Raw genomic sequence first — 21,143 nt, forward strand, 5'->3', positions numbered from 1 at the left:
ACTCGAGATATTTAGATGAATGAAGATGAAGAGGAACGACTTAAAGAGAAAAGATTGGAACCTTGGGTGGTTGTCCAAAAACTTGTAAGGTCGTGAAAATGGAGAAAATGCGGAGCGAATAACGGTGTCGGGGGAGAATACAGGGGATCAAAAAATGTGAGGACCTGTTTTAAAATTCTAGGTGAGATAACTAATGATTTCGCTAATCCTAATAAGAATCAATAATGGTGTGGTCATGAAAATAACTCATCAAATGAATCAGAACATGAATGGTCACATAAAATGGGGCATAATGAAAGAATTTGATAGGGGAATCAAGAGTAGTCAAAAAGATACAAGACCAAACAAAGGGTCTATCGTGACATTTAAAAAAAAGGCAACGTTGACTAACATAATCATTAGGTAACAAATGGTGGAATCATTAATGTGTCTAATAATGAGATCAATAACGATGGAGTAAATTCAAAGAATGACGATATTCTCGAGATACATTCAATAATTAAAAAAAATAAGTGTGGATAATAAATTTAATCCAATGGGACTCGCTTAAAACATTTGGTGCAGTTATTTTAGTAAGTTTGATCACATTATAACACTGAATCACATATTTTTTACATCAATGCGCGAGATTCGAAAATACTCAAAAAGAGCCCTGAGATGGTATTGAAACAAATGGAAGTTGCATAATTAAGGCAGCAATGTGCACGACAGTTAATATGCAAAATGAAAGCATTTCACGGGACTTATTTATTTTTCCAAAAGGAGAATGGGTGCAATTATTTATTAATTTTTATAATGATTCGAATAGATTACAAAAGTTTCCATTAGAATTTTCGTGGAGCAACTTCTTTAGAATTTTATCAGTCTTGTAAGAAATACATGGGTAACAGTGAGTTGATGCTATAGTTATCATGGAAACTATATTATTCTTTAAGAAGCATGACAACATTTTCAAGCTCATTGGATTTTGTAATGGTATAGGCCTATGCAACTCAACCCAAAATATGTCATGAATCATCCACCAAAATATTTCACATTTTTAGTACAAAGCATGCCCAAAAGCAAGGTTCATATCTACTTTCTAAGGTACCAATCTTGGTACCACAAGATGACACAACACAACCTCTCACCCTCAATGTCATCCTAGTAAGCTAACACGCATATTTATCAATTATCTAAAAGTATTGAGCTACTGGTATAGTTATGAAATGCATGGGCATACTCATATTGGATATGGACCACCGCATATCTTATAGTTAATTATGCTAACTAGTTTTCACTTATCCATAAATGACCCTTGAGATCACCTTAGTAGATATTATAACTGCATTAAGCATATCATACTCCATCCTATATATATATATATATATATATATATATATATATATATATATATATATATATATATATATATATATATATATATATATATAATGGTCAAAAAATACATATGTGTGTATTCCTCCTACAATGTCAGGGGGATTCAGAGGCTTTTGTATGTGTATAATAAATAATGGTGGTTAGGGTTTTCCCTTGGTGGTGAGAAGTCCTGCATAATGGTGATTTGTGGTGGTTTTAGGGATCTGATATCGTGAGGAAACAGGCCTTGTTATAGAATAATGTGCATAGATAAGCATACACGGGGATATGATTTGTATGGCTTAAGATTTATCTGTCACACCCTAATTTTGTACGGACTTTTCCATTTCATATGATCATGTTTGCATATTTGCATTTTATGGTCAATTTGAAATAATTCATCATATTTGTTGCATTTTTAGTTTAAAAATAATTTCTCACTTTTGTTTTTATTTTTTTGAGATTATTTCATATTTTTCATAATTTTTAGCATTATCATATGCATTTGTTATTATTTTATTTTAAAACAAAGCCATAAAAATATCTTTCATATGTTAATTACATCATCGTAATTTTCTCATTTTTACAAACTCAATACTTTGCACAAAAAGCAAAACTGCAAGCATGTGCACTATTTATCATCTTCATCATGATCGTCATATACACATTCCATGCAATTTTCAACCAAAGTTTCTCACGTAAATGCAACTTCGTCTCCAAGTTTTGCATAAACCATACTAATACATGACAAGAGAACAAAACTTGAATCCCATCAACATACATCATTGACATACATAGAAAAATGAATAAATTACAAGAGAAGTAAGTTTGAGTAAAACAAAATTTGGATTTCATTTCAACATGACCATACAACATTACAACATATCATCATCATAATACAACTTTGCCACACGAAATTTACACCATCAATCCCACAAATTCAACAACCATTTCACTCACATACTTTACCTCACCTTTAATTCACACGGGTTGTAACAAACTCTCAAAATATCTTTACCAACTCACACACTTACAATCCTACATGCTTACACCATCTAAACATAATTTTCAGCCTATAAATGTTAACAATGTTCACTGAGATCAGCGGTTATATACACACGCATTCACAACCACAATTGATACACATTGAGAGAATCAGAGAGCATTCGAAAATCATGGTGAGAACTTTCATTGTCTTAAAAAAAATTAGAGCTACCTGAATTGGGAGTTTCTTCTTGATAATGAAGAAATTCCAACTTTATTATTGAGCTAATCACATTCCTTTCATTAATTGAATCTGCCTCTTTGTTTCACCTCAAAACTAGAAAACAAATTGAGGATTAAGGGTTTGTTTTTTAGCATGATTCAAAGGGAATTGAGAAGTAGAAGGAGTATAAGAAGAAAATAAAGTAGAGGAAGAGAGAGTTCATATATTCGTGTTTAACTTGAAGTTTTGAGCTCGTCGGAACTCTTAAAGGTTGGTCGGAGTTCTTCGCCGGAATCTGGAAATTCCAGATTTCGGTCGAGTATATTTATGCTCATTTCATTATTTTCTTGTTCAATTCATGTCTATTGCATTCTAAATATATGTTTCCCAGTGATAATTGTTGCTAGTTATTGCTAATTTGCTTGGATTAAACGGATTTTTGAAGTTAGGGTTTATTTCAGAAATCTAGATTTTGCATGATTTGTGCATGATTAGGCGTTTTTATCTTAGGTCCGTGTTTAGAATGCAAAATTAGGTATGGTTTATGTTTGAATTGTTTTTTGACCTGGGCGAGTTTAGTGTTCTTTTGGGTTTTAACCCAAGAGTACTCAATGTTTTCTTGAGGTTTGTCTTAAATGTTCATGAAATTCTGGAAAAAACTTGTTGCTGGATCTTAGAGAGAAAGGAGAGCGCTTGGTGTTTGTGTTTCTAGAGAGAGAATGAGGGTGAACAAATGAGGGAGGGACCATTAGTCTCCTCTTTTGTTTAACCTCAATCTCAACCTTTGCCATGTGGCATCCTTCTTGAACCTTGATTTAGTTTATTGAAGTTTGACTCAGGGACTCTTGTAATGAGTCCTCACCATGTACATGCACCCTTAGTCACTCGATCATGGTTTAACCACTCAGCATGTCAATCAGATGGTTGTGATGAGTCCATGTTTTGCTGTTGACTCTGAATTTTGGGTAATTCAGTGTTGGGCCTTAGCTTTTGCTCAATATCACGCCCATTTAGTTCCTCAGGGAAAGGGATTAGGCCTCCCTCGGCAAGGCTTTGGTGCTCCCTAGCGCCACACCCATTTCTGTTTTTTTTGTTTTTGTTTTCATTTTGTTTTTGGCCAAGCCCATTTTTGTTTTTACTTTTATACACCTTCATGCTACGTTTGCACCCCCTTCTTGTGTTTATTTGTTTCTTTAATAAATAATGTTTTGTTTTATTATTTGTTACATTTTGATTTAATATTTGTTACTCAAATTAAATAACAATTTCCCCTCCCTTAAAAAATGAATTAATCAATTTACCTTTTTAAAAAATGGTTAGTTTCCTCAACTAAAGCAACATTTACCTAAAATTAATCCAAGGTATTTCAAACTATTTGTCTCAATAAATTTGGATGAAAAATGACCTATTGAATGTATGTCCATGTGGTCCCTGAATATTTGGATACAAGCTATATAGTTTGCCCTTCGAATATTCATCATTCTTTCTCAAAACATAATAATGTAATTAAGTTCAACTTGTGTCATTTGCGAATGAAAAATGATCTATTGGATGTATATCCTTGTGATCCCCGAGTGATTAGATACAAGTTGTATAACTTGTCTTTCGAGTGTTTGTAATTTTTAAGGAATCTTAGCTCGTTTAAAGCTTTAACTATTTTCACAATAAACCCGAATGAAAAATGGTTTATTGAATGTATATCCTTGTGATCCCAAGTATTTGGTTACAAGTTGTATGACTTGCCTTTCAAATATTCGTCTTCCATTCAAAATACAACAATTGACTAAATTTAGTTCATTCTTTCATGAACGAAAAATGGCATATTAGATGTTTATCCTTGTGGTCTCTGGGTATTTGGATACAAGTTGTATAACTTGTCTTTTGAATATTAGCTTCCCATTAAGAAATTGTAACTATCGTATCACATATTTTATCATTAAAATTTGGGTGAAAAAAACCTATTAAATGTATATCCCTGTGGTCCTCGAGTATTTGTATACAAGTTATATAGCCTGTCATTCGAATACTCGTCGTTACGCAAACCCCGTTCTCCTCCAAAACGCGGCCGCAAACCTTTTCATAAACGAATGATGTTTTATCAATTCTGACGCGATACGCAAACAAACGCTTTGGCCTCCCATGCACGAGCAGCAAGCAATGTTTAAACCGCTCAAATGCGGTCTAATCATCATTCATTAAAACCAACCAACCCACAAACATTTGCTACAAAGAACTACAGAACTTTGAGTTCCCCATCGCACCTAGGGATACGTAAGAGCGAGATTCAATGTTTTGTCAAGAATCCTAATAAAAAAATTAGTCTTTTTCTCTCATAAATACTTTTAATAATTAGAAGAAACCAAATAACGCACACTAACACTCATATTCACAAAGTTAATTAAACAATTATATTTAAGTATAATGGATGTGTGAGGCGTTAATACCTTCCCTACACATAACCGACTCCCAACCCGAATTTGGGTTGTAACGACTGATCAGTCACCATTTATGCTAGAAATTTCACCATTTATGCGGGGGGAAAACAGGTAAACTGTAGTATTGTGATTTGAATTCATGAGTTTTCGAGTCAATTTGTGTAATGATAGCATTTTCTTGGTTTGAGTTTCTCTAGGCTATTTTTACGCTTTTGGTATGTGTAGTGTATTGAATGTAGGTATGAAAGTGCAAGGGATCGTAAATCAGACGCAAAACCGGGCCAGAACAAGAAGGCGGAGAAAAAGGAAGAAAAAATGCACAAATTGTGTCAATACGCGTAATGCATAGGCAATGTGCGTATTGCCTCATTCCTTACTCGTATCATACGCGTTCCAACAGAAAGGAGAGAATTATGAGTTTTTGCCCTTACGCATAATAGGGAAGGCGTTACGCGTAATGACATGCTTGTACGCCTGCAAAATTACTATTGAACAAGGAATTACGCGTAACACATAGGGCCATACGCGTAGTGAAACACAAAAACCCAGGAAGCCCAAAATGTGTCTATTTAACCCTGAAATGCGATTTTTCGAGGGTTGGACGATTTTACAGAGCAAAAACACGTTTTAAAGGTTGGAGAACTTAGATTTTCAAGGTGGATTCCGATTTTCAAGAGGTTTCTGCGATTGAAGACCAATTCATATAAGATTTTTGTAATGACAACAATCTTTATCATGTTTTCTTTTCTTTTTATGAGTAGTTAAACCCCTCATTGCTAGGGGGTGTCCCTGATTCGCATTTGTAATGATTTTGACTTACCATATGTAATAAAAATAATTTATATTACAATTGATTTATTCTCATGACCGTTCTTATTGCTCTTTCTATCGGGAAAATGGAGTTTGATGTATGTGAAACAATTATGTGTGACCGTCATTGTTGATGATCTGTTTAAGAATATATCATAGTAGATATCACCTAGGACTAAGGATATCCTATAATAATTTGATCATTCTTGATATAATAATGTGTAATGTCATCCATGATTATCTATGGACATAACAATTAGGTTGATTGATTAAAGGTTTTTTCACTAAGAACTTAGGAGTTAACACCCTTAAGAACCGCTAATCAATTATCAAAAATGCATTATTGCATTGTGAGCCGAAATTGTTACATGATTGAATCAAACACCTTCCCTGGCGTACTACTCATATTTGTTTTAACCGTGCACGCACTTTATTTATTTTCTTTGCAATTGCTTTCATAATTTCCCCAAATTATCCCCCCTAAAGCTTTTGTTTAGTTGAAACTAATCCATAACTCTATATCATCAAGTAGACCTTAAGATAGATATTGGGGATTTCCCCTCTTTATTACTACAGGGGGAAAATAGTACACTTGCTATTTTTTTCGATCAAATTTTTGGCACCGTTGTCGGAGACTGCCAAAGATAATAGAGTTCATAGATATATTTCAATTAAAATTTTATTGCTTTGCAGCTAAAAAATTTATTTTCAGTTTTTATTTTTATCTTTATTTTTGTGGATATTATTGGTTATCACTAATCTTTTTCTAATCCTTGTATGCGAGGAAAGTCTCAGTTGATTTTACTTTTGACGCAGAACCAAAAAAAGAACTTTGCACGCCAGGCTCCGACAAGCTAAGGGTGGCCGCCTCTGAAGCAAAAATTTATGAGCACTTAGTTACAGAATCTGACAGAGAGAGAGAAGATCTAACTATGGTTAAACAACAAGAAAGACTTCTTGGAGATTATGGAGGAGCGAATTCCCCACTAGGATGTTTAACTATAGTGAATGTTCTAAATTTTCAGTTGTACCCAACAACTATCCGTCAGCTTGAGAAGAGGCCTTTTACAGAGAAAATAAATGAAGATGCAAATAAACATCAGCAAAGGTTTCTTACTATGAGAACTACTTTGAAAATTGAGGGGCACACTAAGGAAGAAAAAAATTGAGAATGTCTCTATTCACTTTAGCTGAAGACGCTGAAGAATGGTTTTATTCATTGTCAGCGGGAAGTATTACTACATGGGAACAGATGGAAACATATTTTCTTAATGAGTACTTTCCTGCTTCTGTTTACTTTAGGTATATATGATTTACCAACAATTTCGTTATGTACAGACCTTCAAGTTTCATCCACACGCCAGGTGCAGTTTCTCATTCGAAACATGCCAGAGAACCTTACCACTAAGGCTCAATACAATGACGTTGTGGGCTTTCTTGATTATCGTCATCTTCTCCTTCTTCATTAGGCTAACATCCATATTCTTTGATCATTTAAACGCTTATAATAAACCCCATTGAATGAGTAGGGATTGCATATTCAAGAGCCACAAATCGAAATCATTGACACTGATGAATTTCTCAATCTCATTCTTGAGTAACGACATCTTTTTCTCCATGCTCACTGCACCAGTTTGTTGTGAATTGATGTCGTAAAAAACAAATCAAAAATAAGAGAAAGATTGAGTTTCTTTAACAAACACAATAAATCCTATTAGGTTTTACGAAAGAGAGAGATGAAGGAAGAAGAAGAAACAATATTGGTTATAAATGTTTTAATATTCACTTATTCAAGTAGGGTTCAAAGATTACAAGTGAATAACAATATCTAAAACATCTCTCTAAAACACTTGATAGAACTAGTATATTTATAGAATACTAAGTTAACATGGGCTACAAGCTAACTTAAACAATCAGGCTTAAACAAAAGGCAAAATTCAACATGCTAATAATCTTAGCATTTTCAAGTACTACATATTTCAGCATACTTCGACTGTAACATGCAAGATCAACATGTGAACAAATTTTGACTACATGTTAAACCTATATCGAACCACCTTGTTAAACCTACATGTTAAACCTACATGTTAAACCTATACATGTTAAACCTATATTGAAGCTACCCTTGTTGAGACTAGAGTTCGATCTAAATTCTCACAAATCTCCACCTTGGAACAAACTCTACAAACATCAAGAGAACAAACTAACTTTCTTCATGCAACTTTATCAACTGCATGCAGTTGAAAAACTTGCAGCTTGGCAATTGGTGATCATATCATCAACATTATCATCGGTCAAACCTTTAATACTTGGACTTCTTCACGCTCGATTATCTCTTTGACAAAATGTAACCTCACATCAATGTGCTTAGTTCGCTCATGATAGGTTGAGTTCTTCGACATGTTTATTGCACTTTGACTATCACATTTAACAATGATAACTTGACCTTGAAGCTTTAGCTCTTTAGCAAAACCTTCAAGCTATAATGTTTCTTTCATAGCTTCAGTGAGGGTAATATATTTCGTTTCAGTGGCTAATAAGGCAATAACCTTCTAAAGTGTTGCTTTCCAACTGATTATTGTTCCAAACATTATGAACACATATCCATAAATAGATTTTATGGAATCCATACATCCTGCATAATCAGAGTCGACAAATCCTTCAATTTCGACTTTGCTATCATCACCACAGGCTCCACCATAAATAAGTACTCAGTCAAGAGACCCATTTATGCACCTTAGAATCCACTTAATGTTTGCGAGTGCGCCTTCCCAGGATTGCCTTATCAGGCTCCAAGTGAAGCCTATGTATGTCACGAACTTGTCGAAACTCCTATTACATTGTTGAGGAGATTGTTTCAGGCCATATAACGATCTATTAAGCTTGTACATATAACCTTCCTTTCCATTTTTATGCATACCCTTCATTCGCCTCATTAGGATTATTTCATCTAGATCACCATACAAGAAGACAATCCTCATATCCATCTGTTCAAGTTCTAAGTCAAACTTTGCCACCATAACAAGCAACATTCGAATGGATCTATGCTTTACAACAAGTGAGAACACATAATTAAAGTTGACACATTCTTTATGAGTGAACCTCATATCGACCAACCTTACCTTGAATTGCTTCGACATCATTCCTTTGATTCCTTCCTTAACCATGAAGATCCACTTACAGTTGACTAACCTAGCCCCTACATGTTTCTCGATCAGATCCAAAGTGTTGTAATCATAACGAGATTTCATATCATCATCCATGACTTTCATCCATTCAGTCTTATTTTGACTCATCACGACTTCCTTGTAATCTAAAGGTTCTTCATTAAGGACCTCACTTGCATAGATTAAGGTGAATGTTATTAGATCTGCATAACCAAGTCTCTAAGGTGGCTTGATAACTCTTCTCGACATGTCTCTTGCCAACAGGTAGTCACTTTAAGTCTCCTCATATTCAATAATAACTTATGCTTGTTCTCTGACTTCATTTGGGTTATGCAATTCAACATAAATATGCTCAACCTAAACAGGATCCTCTCCCTATTCCAACTCTTCTTCATAGATATCTGAATTTTGACCAACATCATTAGTTTTCTTGAATGCAATTTTTGCTTCAATGAAAACTACATATGGACTTGTGATACACCTCATATGATATGGCTCTAGGCACCACATCCTATAAGCTTTGACTCCTTTAGAGTGTCTAAGAAACATACATCTCAGAGCTCTTGGTTCGAACTTGCCTTGCCTAATGTGAGCATAGGCTAAACAACCAAATACTCTAAGTCTATCGACATTAGGTGGTTATTTCAACCAGACTTCTTCAGGTGTTTTCATCCTTAGGTCAGTCGAGGGGCACCTATATATCAGGCATGCTGCAGTAACATCAACTTCTGCCCAAAACACCTTTTTTAATCCGGCACTAACCAACACGCACCCCATTCTTTCCAAAATGGTTCGATTAAAATTCAAGACCATTGTCGATCCTCAACCTCTTAACCTTCCTGACAGTTTGGTTTTCGACTAAGGTCTTCCAACTTTTGAAAATTTCAAAAGTTTCATCCTTAGCTTTCTGAATGAATACCCATAACTTTCTGGAATAACCATCAACTATGGATAGGAAATACTTTGCACTTGAGTGTGAAGGATTCCTTGCAGGCCCCTAAATATCAACATGAATGTAATCAAGGGATCCATGTGTTCTTTTTTTACCTTTGTTAAACTTCATTATACAAGATTTACCAAATACACAAGGGTCACAAAACTCAAGTTTTTCGACCTTGTCATCGCACAACATATTTTGTTTCGACAATTCAACCATGCCTTTTTCACTAACATGACAAAGTCTATTGTACCATAACTCATTTTTTGACACATGTTTTGTGGATGCTACATCTGCTGAACCACTTACAATCTCAGCCTCAAGGGTATACAAGCCTTGTTTCTTCACGCCTCTCAAGACGTATTTCAACCCCTTAATTACCCTTAGGACACTTTTGTCTCCTTTAAAAACACATCCTTTCTTGTCAAATTCACCAAGAGAAATCAAATTTATCTTAAGATTAGGTACATACCTAACATCAGTCAATAGCCTTATTGACTTATCATGTAGCTTGAATCTCTCATATCCAATACCTGCGATTTTGTAAGCTTTGTTGTTTCCCAGCAACACTGATCCACCATCTTGATCACATAATTCCCCGAACACGTCTTCGTTTGGAGTCATGTGCCAAGTTCAACCTGAATCCACAATTCACTTATTGCTAGAGTCATTACTTGAAACTACCAAGACATTATATGATTCATAACCATCTTGCACAATGGTTGCATTACCATTATCCTTTCCACCATGATTATCCAATCGGTCATGGCATATATTTCTTGTATGGCCCACCCTCTTACAATAATAACACTTAATAGTATAAGCATTACCACCATAAGAATTATGTAAAACTTTACCCTTATTCTTCTCAAACCTACCATATTTCTTCAAGAATTTCCTCTTAACGGACAAACCTTCACCAATTGCAGATGGCCTGTGCTAATTTTGTTTGTTCAAATCCTTAGAGTGCAAGGCTGATTGAACATCTTCAAAAGTCAACAAATCTCTTCCATACAAGAGAGTTACTTTGAAATGAGCATGAGACTTAGGTAAAGCACACAACAACAATAACACTTAATCTTCATCATTAATCTTGACCTAGATATTCTCAAGATTAAAAATCAACTTATTGGACGTATCTAGTTGCTCAGCCAAGGCCTTGTCTTCGCCCATCTTGATTGAATACAAAGTTTGCTTCACCTTGAAAAATCAAGGCCATTATCGATTCTCAACCTCTTGACCTTCCTTTTAGTCTAATTTTTGACCAGAGTCTTCCAACTTTTAAAATTTTCAAAAGTTTCATCCTTAGTCTTCTGGATGAATACCCATAACTTTCTGGAATAATCATCAATTATGGATAGAAAATACTTTTCTCCTGAGTGTCAATGATTCATTGTATGGCCCCAAAGATCAACATGAATGTAATTAAGCAATCCACGTGTTCGTTGTTTGCACTTAGGATACCTTGTTCTCCTTTGAAAACATATCTCTTATTGTTAAATTCACCAAGAGAAATCAAATTTATCTTTAGATTAGGTACATACCTGACACCAGTCAACAACTTTATTGACTCATTATGGAGCTTGAATCTTACATATCGAATTCCTACAATTTTGTAGGCTTTCTTGTTTCCCAACAGTACTGATCCACCATCTTGATCATATAATTCCTCAAACACATCTTTGTTTGGAGTCATGTGCCAAGTGCAACCTGAATCCATGATCCATTCCTTGCAAGAATTGTTGCTTAAAACTACCACGACACCAGACGATTAAAAAACATCTTGAACAATGGTTGCATTCCCATTATCCTTACCACCATGATCTTTCATGCGTTTAGGGAACATCTTTCCTATATGACCCTCCTTCTTATAGTGGTAACACCTAATTCCATGAGCATCACCACCATAAGACTTCTACTGACCGTTACCCTTTTTCTTCTCAAACCTTCCCTCTTTCTTCAAGAATTTCCCTTTAATGGACAAACCATCACCAACAGACGATGCCTTGTGCTCCTTTCATTCGTTCAGATCCTTAAAGTACAAGGTTGATTGAACTTCTCCAAAGGTCAGGGAATCTCTTACATACAAGAAAGTTTCTTTGAAATGAGCATGAGACTTAGGTAAAGAACACAACAATAACACCGATTGATCTTTATCATCGATGCTAAGATCGATATTCTACAAATCAAGACACAATTTGTTGAACGTACCCAAATGCTCCGTCAAAACTCTATCTTCACTCATCTTAAATGGACATAGAGCTTGCTTTAGGTACAGACGATTTACTAGAGATTTATTCATGTACAACCCTTCGAGTTGTCTACATACACCTATTGTCATCTTCTCATTCAAGATCTTTTGGAGAACATTATAACCAAGGCTCAATATAATGTTATTGTGGGCTTTCTCGATCATCGCCGTCTTCTCATTCTCTGTTAGGGAAATATCCATCTTCTCCGATCCTTTCAACGCTTCTAATAAATTTTGTTGAACTAGTAGGGTTTGCATCTTCAAGCACCACAAATCAAAATCATTCACACCTATGAATTCTCAATCTCATACTTTCTTGATGATCTCTTGTCCACGCTTACTGCACCGGTTTGTTGTGACAAAGGTCATACCAGAAACGAATGAAAAACTATGAGAAATATTGAGTTTCTTGAACAAACACAATAAACTCTTTTAGTTTTAAGAGAGAGAGAGAGAGAGAGAGAGAGAGAGAGAGAGAGAGAGAGAAAGGAATAAGAAGAACAAGAATTGGTTAAAATCAATTTTCTATTAACTTTTCAAATTAGGAAAAAAAGGTTACAAGTGAATAACAACAATCAACGCTTAACCATAACCCTTTCTCAACAACCTGAGAGAGTAACCCTTTCTCAACAACCTGAGAGAGTGACCTAGTTATAGACAGGGTCAGCCTAATCAATTCAGAGGCCCTGTTCTAATTTTAAATATATATATATATATATATATATATATATATATATATATATATATATATATATATATATATATATATATATATATATATATATATATAATTTTAATGATTAAAAATGACAAATAAAAGATAAAATTATATATTAACCAAATGAAGTACCAAAAAGTTCAAAGGTATTGTTTAAACTACTAATCATCAAAAAATATTAATAATTAAATCATGAAGAAAAGACTTTAATTAATATTCAATTATATTTTATTATGTTGTGTTCTTTTCTAATATAGTACCATAAAAAATTAATAATTATAAATTAAAAGCAAATTATAAATTAATAGTAAGAAAATAAATTACATTTAATTAAATAAATTATAAATTAATCATAAAAAATATCAATACTAATACATACTAATTTTGCTTTGAAAGATTCCAAATTGCAATTTGGTCTTATGAGAAAAAGTAGGTATAAAAATCGTCACCAACACCATCAGTATTCTTGTTTTGAATTTTGTTACTATTGAGTAGTATATACAGTATACTAATATCCCATTTCACCCTAAAATTTTATTTATTTATATATTATAATTTTATAAAGAACACAAGTTACCCTCATTTCCACCCTAAAATCTAAAATCTAAAATCAATATTGATATAGGAACTAAAATAGGATTTCACCCTAAAAATTAAAATAAATCTAAAATTACTATTTTTTCTACTTTCAAAATCAAATAATCACAATAAAAATAAATGAAAAGTAACTAATTGAATAAACTAACCTGATAAAAGAGAGGATTGAAAAGGAAAAATAAGATTTTTTTCTGGTTTCAAACAGCTCTAACAAAGAAAGAGAGAAGAGAATAACGTTTGAGAGGAGAGAGAACTGAGAACGTGTGAGAAAGGAGAAAAAAAACGTTTGGTTTCCAAATATCCTATTTTTCAGCATTTAATATTTTATTTATTATATGTGATACAAAAATATTTTTATTTATTAATTTTTTTATATTCACTAATAATAGTTAATTTGAGGCCCCACAAAAAGTGAAGCCCTATGCTATTACACAGCTTGCACAGGAAAAGAACCGGCCCTGTTATAGATTACTAAGCTAACTTAAACACTAAGCTAATTTAACCAATAATCTAACTTAGAAAACTACAAGCTTGAACAAACTTCGACTACAACATGCACAATTTTGTCAAAACATGAAGCTATTTGTCAAGACTAATGTTCGACCCAAAATACTATACAAATCATTAATTTTGAGATCTTTCTTAATTACTTCTTTTATTTTTTTTTAGGTCTTCCTCAACCTCTAGTTGTATAACTTCTCTTCATCTGATATACTCTCCTTACCATAAAATCTATAGGTCTTCTCTCTACATGTAAAAACCACCTAAGTATATTTCCACCATCTTTTCTATTATAGGTGTTACCCCATCCTCTCTCTCTCTCTCTCTCTCTCTCTCTCTCTCTCTCTCTCTCTCTCTCTCTCTCTCTCTCTCTAATATTTACATTTCTAATCTTATCATGCATATTCTTACCACACATCCAATATAACATCCTTATCTCTAATACACTTACTTTATTTTCGTGTTGATTCTCAACCGTCTAACATCGTGGGTCTTATCTCAATTTGATAAAATTTTCGCTTCAGCTTGAGCGGTACCTTCGTGTTACATAAAACTGTTGAAGTCTTCCTCTATTTTGGCCATCCAACCTGAATTTAATGGTTTATATCTCCTCATATTTCTCCATCGTATTGTATTACAGACCCAAGATATTTAAATCACGTCACTTGTAGGATGAATATGGTCTTTAACTTTCACATCTAGGTTAAAAACAATTCTCCTTTTGTTGAACTTACATTCCATATACTCTGTCTTACTTATACTTATGCTAAAGGCATGTATTTCTAAAGCGCGTCTCTAAGTTTCCAACCTCTTATTTAAATCCTCATTTGACTCTCCAAGTAGGACTATATCATCAACCAAAAACATGCATCTTAGTGCTACCTCTTAGATGTGTTTTGTGAGTACATCTAAAATTAAAGTAAAAAGGAAGGGTCATAAGATTGAACTGTGATGCAAACCTATTGTAATGGTTAAATCTCCAGTCTTTCTACCACGTGTTTTCACACTAGTCGATAAATTTCTCTATATATAAAATACTAACCCTTTCTTCTCAAATGGTTTCCGCAAAATTTCTTTAAGTTCTCTATCATACGTTTTCTACAAGTAAATAAAAGTTAAGTGTGAGTTTTGTTAGTCCATTTGATATTGCTCAATCACACGTCGTAGTAGATAGATCGCTTACACGATCGACCTCCTAAGCGTAAAACAAAATTGATTTTCAATGATTTGGGTCTCTTTTCTTAGTCTCCGTTCAACCATTTTTTCTCATAATTTTATGGTATGACTTATAAGTTTGATCACCTTATAATTTGCATAATTTTTTATACCAATTTGTTTTTATAGATTAGAACTAAAATACTTCTTAACCATTTATCCGACATTTGCTTTGACCTCATAATTTTATTAAAGAATTTGGTAAGCCACTCAATACCTCTACCTTCCTGAATTTTTCACACTTCAATAGATATGTCGTATGGCCTAACTGTCTTGGTATTACTCATCATTTTCAATGCTTCTTTTACCTATTATTTATGAATTTGACGATACTAATTATAGTTTCGATCCTCTTCTCTAATATTGAGCATGGTAGAGTCTAGTGAGATATCATATCCTTGATTAAATAAATTATAGAAATACGTCTTTCAATCACACTTTGTATATTTTTCTTGAACTAAGATTTTGCATTCTTCATCTTTAACACACTTCACTTAATTTAAATCTCTTCTCCTTCTATCTCTTCCCTTAGCAAGCCTATATATAGTTTTTTTCGCTTATTGATTCCTAAATATTGGTATAATCCATCAAAAACTTGGATTTTTGCTTCATTCATCGCCTTCTTAGTCTCATTCTTAGCTTTCTTTTATACTTTCTTAAGTTCTAACATTTTTACACTAGACTATTCTTTAAAAGAATTATATTTTACTTTAATTTTACTCTAAACACTTTTATTCCACCACCACGATTCTTTACCCCTAGGTCCACAACATCTTGATTGTCTCAATATCTCTTTATCCATTTTTCTAATCTCTTAGACCATCTTATTCCACACATCATGTGCACTTCCTTGTGGTTTTCCAAACCCTCCCTCTAAGATCTTGTGTTGGAGACTTCCTTATTTGTCACCATTCAAATGCCACCACTTGATATATTATGTTCCCACATGTCTCTTATCTTTCCTTTCCTCTTAATTCTTACATCTATAACCAATACTCAATGTTGGGTAGTCAAACTCTCTCCCGAAATAACTTTACATTCCAAACAAATCTCCCTATCTAACTTTCTAATAAGAAAGAAATCTATCTTAAAACATGTCACCTACTCTTATATGTGATAAGATGCTCATCTATCTTAAAGCCAAACCTAAAAAAATATAAACATACACTCAGATATTTATCATATTCATACATGAAAATATATATAGGAATAATCTAATTTATTTTTTCTATAATTTATCAGTACAAAATATATATATGAGAGATTTATAGAACACATTACTGCATACTATATATATTCATATACACTACCATCCATCATTACATTCACACACATTTTCATATGAATGTCTATATATTATATTGCTAACATCATTTGAGATACACACTTTTTTTCATATATTAAAGTTAAAAATCAAACTTAGCAAATATATATAAATCCACTGATAAAAAGTCTCAAACCCAAACATATAATATTTTGATACTATAGTCTCACTCACACCATGACAGTCCCAAATAACTCACAATCCTCTTATGGTTTACGCAGACTAAGCAACTTAACATCATCAATAACAGGTCCACAAAGAGAAGAAAGATCATCACTTCTCATACTATAAAAAGTACTAAGAAACATCACTCTTGTTCTTGTTCCAGCAGCAACAAACTTGAGAGCAGCACGTTTGAAACCACCTTTACCTTTGGATTCATAAGGTACTTTAATAGTGTCTTTACCAGCAAATGCTTCAACAATCATTGAACCTTCACATGCATTGCTTGCATCACCAACAGAAAATGAGAGAACATAGGTTTTGCCTGGGATTGTTCTAGCCACTTGTGCTATTGCGCTTTCTTTACCTGCTACTAGCTCTATTGCTCTTGTTCCTTCTGGAACTGAGAAATGGTCCGAGTCTAGGTACTTCACTGCTTTTAAGGACTCTACCATCCATCCTGGGAGAGGTGAATGGTCATCTTCTATGTTTGGTGGGATAATTACTCCATAGGATGAGTTTGGAATTATGTAAGGTCCTTCTTCAAATCCACCATTCTTTAATATGTTCTCTGTAACATATATGTGAAATATTTTATTCAATTCAAAGTAGAAAATAACTGTTCTATTCTAATGTCAGACATTACTTTAATTTGAAGTTATGCTGGTATTTGTACTAGTAGCTAGCTGCAACACAAGTTCAATAGTTGGAACTTGGAAGAGCATGATTACTTGTATTTCATTAATCATGATAGTAACATTCTACCTACCTATTCTGGCCTTGTATATGTCTATATTAATTAATACAGACCCACCTATATTGGTTTTTATTGTCTGATATCTATATATGCATGGACATGCTAATGTATATTTAAGTAGCTACCTTAATAGGTATTAATCCAGCTATGTTCTCTTGTATGCTATTAATGTTTCATGTTATATGTTTTTTTTAATGTATGAATGATCTCAACTGACCCGTCTTAAGATTTTGGAAACGGTTTACAAGATAAAAGATAAATATGAATTCTATTTAACCACGGTTTAACTACAATAAATATATTTTTTGATCAAAGTTTAACTGGAATAAATTTTGAGTTTTGGGCCTAGTCCGTCTTCAAAGATGGTCTTAAATCTCAAAGAGTGTTACATCAAATCAAACAACTGTTTCATTGTTGACATGTGAAGATTTGGCAATAGAACAAAAGGCTATATAATATCAACGCCTCCGGAAAAAATGTGTTCGAGTCTGTGTCGTATCAGACACTGATATCTATACTTATATTTTATTCAATTTATTTGTTTTTTAAAATTATTATCAGTGTGACATGTCAGGATTGAATCTGTGTCTGATATTTGTGTCAGTGCCGTGTTTATGTCAGGGTAAAGCTAAAAGTAATAAATCTAAAAGAGAAAGATGAAGAACTTACTATTAGTAGGTCTAGGAGGGTAAAGAGTTCTAAGAGCAACAGAATCAATAAGAGGACCACAAGCAGGATCTTCTTCAACACCAGGATTATGAATAACCATTTCAACAACATTAAACTCAGCTTTGAATCCATAAGCAATTGGATCCCAACCACTACTTGTATACAAAGTTTGTATAGGAATGACACCAAAATCAGGAGCAACAGAAATATTAATTCTCTCTTCCTGTGCACAAGTACGTGCCACCATAAAAGTGATTGAATAATACATTCCTTTAATCACTTTAATCCTTTGTTTAATGGATGCTTCATTTCCTAATCTCACTGCATAAGCACCTTCTGGTACAACCAGTAACATGTCACCTTGTTTTTGTCCTGATTTTATGTATTCTACTAAGCCTGAAATTTCCCATTCTGGTATTGAGTTTTTGCCTCCTGTTACTATTGTTCCTTTTAGCTCTGATGGCTTTGGACCAAGCTCGAAATTCCCATTTGCAACAAGACCTGTTAATTAAGGTTAATTAGGTCACATTAATATTGGTTTAGTCTTCCTTAAACTAGACAGAAATATGTTTAATTAGAAAGAGAAAAAAAACAATATTGATAAAAAAAACAACAACACTATTCTAGTCCAATTATTATCATTGGAAAACGAGATTTTGTCCATAAACCGACATTTGTAGATAATACTGTATAGACAAACAAATGATAAAATGAATAGAAAAGTTTGATAAACAACAGTATAAAACAAACTATCTAAGTATTTTTCGTCTAATTAAAAAAAGAAAAAACTCAAAACTTGATCGTAAATTGAAGGTCACGTGGTGGCATGTAGCACCTATCTATTTGTACATTCATGACTCCCTTAGTTGGCATACAGCACCATGTGATTTTTCAGACCAATCTGTGTCCTATATTCATTGGGGCCCATAACATTTATTTATATATGAACACAACACTATACTCATTAACCGCAGTATAAAAATCCATTGAATATGAACACTACACTACATTCCTTAACAAGTATTTTTCAACAACACAAACAGAAGCTATAATGAATAAAAATAGTGAAAAATCAATAATGTAGTAAATAATAAATATATGTGTCTATAATGTAACTAACCGTCGCTGAAGGAGAGGGAGACATGGAAAGTGGAACAAAAGAGAAGAGACAGAAACACGAACACTTTCTTCATGTTGAGAAAGTTAATCTTCAAGTTTGGGAAGAAGATATGAGAAAGAAGGAAGAAAGTGAAAGTAGCAATGCAGCAGAGTACGGGATGGGCATGGCCTTATATGCATGCTTTCTTACCAAAACAGACTTGTAGTTTGACTCAAATATCAAATATGCCATTCAATTATTATTTTCAAATTCTTTCTTTGACGGATTTGCCCCAATATTCTTCTTTTTGTATTTTATATTGCACATGGTTGGCAGAATTTTTCGAAAAATTAAGGTATGAGTAAGTTAACATAAAATGATATAGATTTTATAAGGATAACATTGAACAAAAATAATATATATATATATATATATATATATATATATATATATATATATATATATATATATATATATATATATATAAAATCAAAATTGATTGGGGATTGGAGGTTGCGAGATACACGATGAACTTGAGTTTCCGATGCGGTGAGAGAGTGATTGATCTGTAAAGTTAACACTTAAGTGCTCAAATTAGTACTTGAGTAAGATGAATTAACGCAGTTTAAATTTTAATTGTGTACCTAGAAAATGATGTGTTTTTCCTTTATATAGTGAGACAGTTATAACAACCCACTAATCTGTAGCGAAGGATGAAGGGAGTCGTTGATATCCTTTGTGCTTTACCGCATGATAATACTCCTACCCTGCGAGTGATTTGGTGGAAATTGCATTCTCTGAGTTGCAGTTGTAGGGTCTTTTGGCTGACCTAGAACAACTGACCCCAAGCCTCTACCTCTACTTTGTAGTGCAAGAACTTTTGTCGTATTTGTCCTTTCGTGATGGCTATATTCCAACTTGAATGGAAATCCAAGAGAAGACGTGATGTCATTAGGAATTCGCGCAATGAATGCGCCCTATGCAACATATGTCTTTTCTAGGTTCTATCATAATGATCTTTGGAAACTGAAATACTTGAGTGTTTTCCCAAGGCGATCTAAGACATTGATAGTTCTTATTATCCTTCTTTTGTTAAGTCACCACGTAATCTCTAAAGAATCAGTTCTATAGTTTCTTGAGATATTACCTTTACTTTTTTCATCATTTGTATTTCGACAACATACCATTTTTTGCAGCCGAAAAAAGTGGTGTCTATCATGAGTCAAAAATTAAAAGAAGATGCTTATACTTCTTGGGTTAATCCCGTTATTTTGACAATTACCTCTACATTTTCCCGTGAAGATAGTCTTGAGATGACATTCCTTAACGTGGGTTTTTCTTCACACTAAGGTGTATTAACCCCTAGGAAAGATAAAAGGATTTATAGTGAGTATGACGGATGCAATATTCCTTTCTACGAGTGCACATTTTCGATCCTAGTTCTGTAACTATGAGATGCAACCTAAGAATGGGGAGGGGGTGAATTAAGGTTGCCCGATTTTTATCATTTTTGCGCTATGTTCTCAATATTATTTTGATATGAAAAACATATGTTCTTAGCGATAGATAAAGTGTTGAACATGTAAATGACACAAGGATATCTCATAATCCCCCTTATCAATCAAGAGTACATCTACCCCTTAACACCTTGAAGGATTTTCAACTATTTTAGATATTTGTACAAGTCTAACATCAAGACCTTTCCGACAATTTTCTAACATAAACACCAAACTTATGGTGGACATTTTTATCAACCCAATTCAAATGAATTTTTCACAAACACCAACACTATGGTGGACTTTGAATATCTCTTAATCAAATAACTTTTTACAACACAAACAAAAAACATACCACTTTCTATTTGTACTTTTAGAAAGTACACACACTTTCTTTACGAATTAAGTCACCATACACTTGGTGATCAATTACAACACT

The 21,143-nt window shown here is 33.3% G+C and overlaps 1 protein-coding gene across 1 annotated transcript; it reads right to left on the reverse strand.

Annotated features, from left to right (window-relative positions):
* Nucleotides 1-16,597: 16,597 nt before the first annotated feature.
* LOC127091594 (uncharacterized) lies at nt 16,598-19,477 on the reverse strand. The gene is made up of 3 exons (XM_051030281.1): nt 19,230-19,477; nt 18,110-18,610; nt 16,598-17,254 (listed from the first exon to the last, which is right to left on the reverse strand). The coding sequence occupies exons 1-3, from the start codon at nt 19,300-19,302 to the stop codon at nt 16,728-16,730; spliced, it is 1,101 nt and encodes a 366-aa protein (XP_050886238.1). The 5' UTR covers nt 19,303-19,477; the 3' UTR covers nt 16,598-16,727.
* Between the last annotated feature and the right edge of the window lie 1,666 nt (nt 19,478-21,143).

This window comes from Lathyrus oleraceus, chromosome 6 (assembly GCF_024323335.1).
Source record: "Lathyrus oleraceus cultivar Zhongwan6 chromosome 6, CAAS_Psat_ZW6_1.0, whole genome shotgun sequence".
NCBI lineage: Eukaryota > Viridiplantae > Streptophyta > Magnoliopsida > Fabales > Fabaceae > Lathyrus > Lathyrus oleraceus.

Bases quoted from the DNA above. Each gene is read 5' to 3' on its own strand.
- LOC127091594 (XM_051030281.1), bottom strand. From the start codon at position 19,302: ATGAAGAAAGTGTTCGTGTTTCTGTCTCTTCTCTTTTGTTCCACTTTC. The intron at 18,611-19,229 runs GTTAGTTACATT...CTTAATTAACAG, and splicing joins CTCCCTCTCCTTCAGCGACG to GTCTTGTTGCAAATGGGAAT. The intron at 17,255-18,109 runs GTAAGTTCTTCA...TATATGTTACAG, and splicing joins CCCTCCTAGACCTACTAATA to AGAACATATTAAAGAATGGT.